Below are 6,075 nucleotides of genomic sequence, written 5' to 3'. Positions count from 1 at the left end.
TTTGCTTCAGGCAACAAGCTAATATATGATTTAGGCCCTTAAGTAGCCAGCTCCAATGTTAGCAATCTTTAATTGTTCGACTTTTACGAAGCAATATCCCTGTGCTTTTAACCCCATTTCCAGGTTAAATTCAAAGAATGTTCCTATGCAAATCCTTTCGAATTTCTAATTAAAGGGCATTTATGAAACATTCAAAAGATATTTTGAGTGTAAAAGATCTTTTATTCTCATAGGGGAAAACACCCTTAAAATTTTAGAAGGAATTTAGGCAACCAAACATTGAGCTAAGAGTAAATATTTAGGCGAGAAAAAGAATAAATTAAGCAGGGAAATAAGCATCCTTAGCAACCTCCCAGAATTACTTCAGCTTTGCAAAGAGCTTTGGCGCCACCTGCATTAATTCCATAGCACCAAATTCAAACCACAAACTAGAAAAGAAGCAACCAAACTAAAGCAGTTAAGACAACTTACACATTTATCAACACAAGTCCAGTAGTCAAAGTATTGTCCTGTGCAGTGCTTGCTTCCACTTTCATCACCCGAAACCCTCTTAACACATTCCTGCAATAAGCATAATAAGCTTACATCATATAAGCATAGTTTTAAAGGACAAAGTCAAGTGGGAAAAACATGCGAATTCTCAAGTCCAAGTTCAGTACTAATCACTAAGCAAATAACAACTTTCTAATGACAAAGATTAAATTCGAAAAGAAAGAAGAAACCCAAAGTTTAAATAGAGAGTTTGAATGGTAAAAGACATTTTTGTGATTCCAAACTCTACTTATATACCTATTTACAACATAAATATAACTGCAGATATATGGTTTCGATTGCCATAACGATTGTGGCTGATGCTTTTGTTTGAAATTAGCAGCATATGCTAAAAGCCTATATATATATATGGATGACATAAATCCAAACTACCATAAATCATTGGTAGCAACTAGCAACCTTAATATGATTTAATTATACTTTTTTTTTCTGATAATCAAGTTAAGCGAGGAGGGATTCAAACCACTTTAACATGCCAAGAAGCTACAAACAAGTTGCCTTCGCTTTAGCCAACTTCTTCTTTTCAATGTACTATTATTTATGAAAACATGTTATTTGCTAGAACTGCAAGGTATCAGTTGCTTTTATATGTTTATCACTTTGCTAAAATGGAAGATAAAGAAAATGGACATGGTTGAAGATCTAAAGTGAAAAAATACTTCACCCCATAATCATGCATAGGCTTTGCACATTGCGCTTTGCAAATGTCCTCAAGGTATTTCTTTTGATCCGTTGGTTCCTCGTCGGCCCTGCACCACTTATCAAGTAAGAATTGCCTATACAATCTAAAATTGAAGAAACCATAATTTGCTAATAGATCAGTATTATGTCATCTTTAAATCAAACCAAGGTGACGAATTTTTCAGTTTACTATATAATTAACTTTGCTTTTCAAAACATATATATATATATATATAATTAACATCAGCAAAATTAAAGCAACCTTAATCAAAAACATTAAAGATGGTTAAATTTACCCCAAAAAAAAAACTCACATGTTGGGGAAAATTAGTAGCACAGTTAATTGCCAAATGGCCTTCTTAAATTGCTTTCTGCACAAGGAACAGTATCATCAATGAAGATGCAAGAAATCATGGAAATGATGATGATGATGACCATAAAATTTAAATAATCTGGAGATTGGGGGCAAACTACTGATCTAATCCAGCAATAGAAGCATGAATTAAAAGAAAAAGTGAAGATTGAAGAAAGTTACCTTGCACAGAGATGCGCAGAAACAGGGTCGCTTGGGTTTGTTAGTTGTTACCAAGAAAATTCAAATGAAACAATTCTTAGTTGTAGACTAATTAAATGCACAGACACGTGCATTGGGCCGCCCTTTCTTTCTTCCTACTTGGGCTGAAATAGCACAGCCAACAAAAATCCTTTTTCCTAATAAGATTATATTATCTTACTGCTCCATGACTTGATCGTATTAAAATGGATATTATATTTTACACCATATATTAATTACAAAATAATGTGATTTTTTCTTTCCAACAACATTTGAACATTTGCTATGTGACAAGGAAACTCAAGGTTAGCTGCTTTAATTCTGCTAGTAATTTTCACTCTCTTGCCTTTGATTCTTTGCTGATTGCTTTTTCAAAAAAGATAGGCTGGATGCTTTGGTGCTTACGGTGACGCTCCAAGCGCTGTTTTCCACAGTATTATTAATCCAACACAGCATACTGGGGTAGTCATCCAAGAGCCGACTTGATAAACACAGTACCGCCGCTACAATGGTCCAAAGCAAAAATGCAAACAGAATTGTGTGATTGTATCGATCACAAAGCTTGATTCAGCCAAACTGGTGAGACTCTGACATGGACAGCTCATACCGATTATTAATCGTAAAATGATGTCTAATCTAGTCAAAACAATTTCATTCATTTCAGCCCCAGCACCGGTAATGGCATGGCATAACTGGCCATTCATGTGCAAATGGTCTACATTATCAACTTAAGCAGACAGTGAAAAGAGTTGGTCCCATTGTCCCTCTCGTCAAAAGGATGAGATTGACATAGTAGCTCATACAAATATATAAACACAGTCTATTGCCTAATCATCTAAAAATGTGCAAATATTCCACAGTTAATTGTTTAGAGGGTTAATGATACAGCAATAGCAGCTTAGTTGCAAATTTGACCTAAAGTGATTCCTTCCCAGAAAGTGTGCTTGAAACTTCATTCTCCTCATCAAGCAGTCCGAAGAGGTGGAGAAACCAGTATGACTCCATCTCCTCTAACAAAGAGAAAGGGAACCGTGCGCCTTGTAGTCTGAGATTGAAGGGAAAAAATTGAGTCATCATCCAAAAACGTGAAACAACAAACCCAAATTTCTTTTTTAATTCAGAAACTCATTTCACTTGAAAATCTCCAGTTTATGTTTGCTTTCATTCCAAATCCAGAATCTTGTATTATCAAGAGAAAATAGTTTATAGTTCATCACTTGACAAAAACAATTTGAAAGGTGTTCCTTCATTAGTATCCTTGTAAGGAATCATAGTCAAAACTGATCAATTAAATTCAGTATGAGCGCGATTTGCATTCATGAGGAAGCACTCTTTCTTCTAATGAAACTAGAAACAAGTTTCAATGATAAGTTAAAACAACTTTATAAATGCTAACACTAAATAAAGCATCCTTCATGGCAAATATGGGGGGAAGGGGTGTTACTGAAACAACATATCATAGCTCTTCAAGTTACCAATTGTCACTACAGCCAAACCTTATTAAACTCAGCAATTATCTCTACTTATTTATTAGCTTTCAAATAAATATTCCTCAAATTCCAAATTAAGGGAACAGTAAAACAATAACTTACCCGAACAATCTCTTCATAGGTTTCATCATCTATTTCAACTGTGGTAACGATCTCTTCAACATCCCCTAGAATCATATTCAAATGCTGATCATAAGCCTGCAAGCCACGTTAGAGAAGACATAGGCATCAAACTGAGGAGCTACAAGGTTCTGAACATTATGGCCGATCATATCAGCAAGTAGTAAGAATATAATGATAAATTAATACCATTAAGCATGACAAAGTCTTTTTGGATAATCAAAGTGATGTGTATTCATATCATTGCCTACACTTCACGTGGTAATTTGGCTAGAATTAAGCAAATAAGCCTCACCACAGAACATTGACTTTAAAGAAATATTATAACAGATGAATGGCCGCATGTACTAAAACCAGTGAATGGATAATTAACAATAACTACAAAATCATGTCGTACACGTTCTGATTAAACCAACATTCCACCCCCCAATACAACTAGTTGTTATACAGCCACTACATTTGTGGATAAAAATAAATAAAGTATCATTTTTTATCATTAAAAAAATATGAAAACACTACAAAAGAAATTAAGTAGCAGTTCATCAACTATTATGTCATATAAAGAAATAATTAAAAGAGATAAAAAGTAGGAAGATATAAACATATAGAGTTTACTTAAAGGGAGAAAGGAGGAAAACAAGTAGGAGAAAGTTGGAGTCAAGAAACATGACAACTCCATTTTCATTTTTAAAATCATACTGTTCTGATACAACACAACTTCAGACAGCAGCTTAACTTGATACCGAGTTGGTATGACCAAAGATATCAGGTAGCTAATAGTAAAAAAGTAGACACACAGACTTACATGGAAGAACAGAGTGATCAGAAAGACAAAAATAGAAATTAGATTATCAGTATCTTACATAAAACTTTCACATTTAACAACTATCCAATAAATTGACTGACAAGTCTAACCGCAGAATAATTCCATCTCAAGCTGTCCACAAACAGAACATTTACTCATTACCCAAAATTTTGCATCATGGCAGCAACTCAATTTCACAAGACAGTCACTAAATTTCGGGGGCAAAAGGATACTGTTTAGACATTATTTACGCATACTCATGCAATGATATTTCCATAAATAAACAACATGAGTTTGCAATATCCTCGAGGGCTAGTTCATACTTATTAAACTCATAAAAAAAAAGAAAAAACACAGAAATAAGGAACCCTAAAAAGGAATTTTAAACATTAAAAATTCAAGGTGCAAGAACAGGGAACCCTAGAGTTTTATATGAAAGTGAAAAATGAAAACATACATGGAGCTTGCCACGGAGCTCACGATCAGAACGGAGCTTGACGTAAATACGCTCGTCGAGGCTAAGCCTTATGAGATCCAAAGGCTCCTTCACCGCGCTCTCGTCCTCGCTTGCCATTCTCTCGCTCTTTCTTTTGCTCCTTCTACAGTAACAGTAAACAAAAGGGTTTTAGTCTTAGGCAGCAAAATACTGACTCCTTGAAAGGACCCAAATCAGTCTAGCCAAACCCGTTAACCCAATTTAATTCTGCTGTCATTTTTATTTCTTTTTTTTTTTTAATCTTGTGGGTTTTGGATTCTGAAATGGGCTTAACTTTTACAATTTCAAGCTAACTTTGAGTTGGAAGCCTCGAAGGCACTAAAAATTCAACCCATTTTCTAGTAATAAATAAAAATTTTATACTTACAATTTTGTTAAATAATTAAAATTTTAATAACTAATTACAATTTTATTTAATTAAATCCAAATTTACTAACTAATTAGAAAAGGGAGTAGCTAACTTACACAAAAACTCAAATAATTTATATAAAAAAATGGTGGATTTTGTGTTTATTTGAAGATTTTTGAGTTATAAATATTTATTCAGTGTAGCACGTTACTAATACAAAGTATAATGTAAAAATCATAATTAAATCAATTGATATGCTCCAAATACTACATCATGTTTAGTTTATGCCTACTACTTCAGTGCTACAAATTAGAAAAATATTTTGATTACAATCCAATCCAAACTGGGTGAAGTGGTAAATATAAAAGTTGTAACCTTTCTTCTTAGAAATCTAGTGTCCAAGAATCACTTCATTTGGAGTTCTATAGAGAGAGATATGATCAAAATACCACAACATATACGAATAAAGTCATCACCATAGTTGCACAGATTTTCATCAAATGAGTCTTTTTTATCAAATTTTCTACAAAAACAATAAGGGACATTACCAATACTACTCTTAAGAATTTAAAACAAAATGACATAATTTTTAGCTAAAATAACTTAAATTAACTACTCAACATGTAATCAAATTTAAACTAGAAAAATACCTAAAATGCTATAATTCGAATCTAAAATCTCACAGATCTAACTACTTAAGCCCCCAAACTGTGTCAAAATAATTTTATATAATAGAGTTATCAATAGCACGGCTTGTCGCATAAGGGTTTACCCAAAGACTTGGTATTGATTATGAAGAGACATATTCTTTTGTGGAAGATGTAATTACATTTCGATAGGTAATTAGTTTGGTAATACATAAAAAGATTGAAATGCATCTAATGAATTTAACTATGACCTATTTATATGGCTCACTTGATAATGATATCTATATGAGAATCCTTAAATGATTTAAGTTGCCCGAAGCACAAAATTTGAATTCTTAAAAAATTTATTTGATTAAATTAAATAAATTTTTATATAAATTAA

The 6,075-nt window shown here is 32.9% G+C and overlaps 2 protein-coding genes across 2 annotated transcripts; both read right to left on the bottom strand.

Annotated features, from left to right (window-relative positions):
* Positions 1-213: 213 nt before the first annotated feature.
* Positions 214-1,836, bottom strand: LOC110417206 (cytochrome b-c1 complex subunit 6-1, mitochondrial-like). The gene is made up of 5 exons (XM_021429441.1): positions 1,769-1,836; positions 1,548-1,604; positions 1,217-1,301; positions 472-561; positions 214-391 (listed from the first exon to the last, which is right to left on the bottom strand). Coding segments are annotated over exons 2-5 (210 nt in total). The 5' UTR covers positions 1,550-1,604; positions 1,769-1,836; the 3' UTR covers positions 214-358.
* Positions 1,837-2,411: 575 nt separating this feature from the next.
* Positions 2,412-4,874, bottom strand: LOC110416917 (sm-like protein LSM3B). The gene is made up of 3 exons (XM_021429059.1): positions 4,659-4,874; positions 3,379-3,474; positions 2,412-2,831 (listed from the first exon to the last, which is right to left on the bottom strand). The coding sequence occupies exons 1-3, from the start codon at positions 4,773-4,775 to the stop codon at positions 2,751-2,753; spliced, it is 294 nt and encodes a 97-aa protein (XP_021284734.1). The 5' UTR covers positions 4,776-4,874; the 3' UTR covers positions 2,412-2,750.
* Between the last annotated feature and the right edge of the window lie 1,201 nt (positions 4,875-6,075).

Source organism: Theobroma umbraticum, unplaced genomic scaffold (genome assembly GCF_002168275.2).
Source record: "Theobroma umbraticum cultivar Fairchild unplaced genomic scaffold, ASM216827v3 scaffold_51.0, whole genome shotgun sequence".
Taxonomy (NCBI): domain Eukaryota; kingdom Viridiplantae; phylum Streptophyta; class Magnoliopsida; order Malvales; family Malvaceae; genus Theobroma; species Theobroma umbraticum.
This window is presented reverse-complemented; position numbering and strand designations above follow the sequence as displayed.

Excerpts from the sequence above, each read along its gene's own strand:
- LOC110417206 (XM_021429441.1), bottom strand. Across the intron at positions 562-1,216 it reads AGCCTATGCATGATTATGGG|GAATGTGTTAAGAGGGTTTC; the intron begins GTGAAGTATTTT and ends TGCTTATTGCAG. Across the intron at positions 392-471 it reads GGACTTGTGTTGATAAATGT|GTGGCGCCAAAGCTCTTTGC; the intron begins GTAAGTTGTCTT and ends GAATTAATGCAG.
- LOC110416917 (XM_021429059.1), bottom strand. The coding sequence starts at position 4,775 with ATGGCAAGCGAGGACGAGAGCGCGGTGAAGGAGCCTTTGGATCTCATA. Across the intron at positions 3,475-4,658 it reads AGCTCCGTGGCAAGCTCCAT|GCTTATGATCAGCATTTGAA; the intron begins GTATGTTTTCAT and ends CGTGGCTTGCAG. Across the intron at positions 2,832-3,378 it reads CCTATGAAGAGATTGTTCGG|ACTACAAGGCGCACGGTTCC; the intron begins GTAAGTTATTGT and ends CTTCAATCTCAG.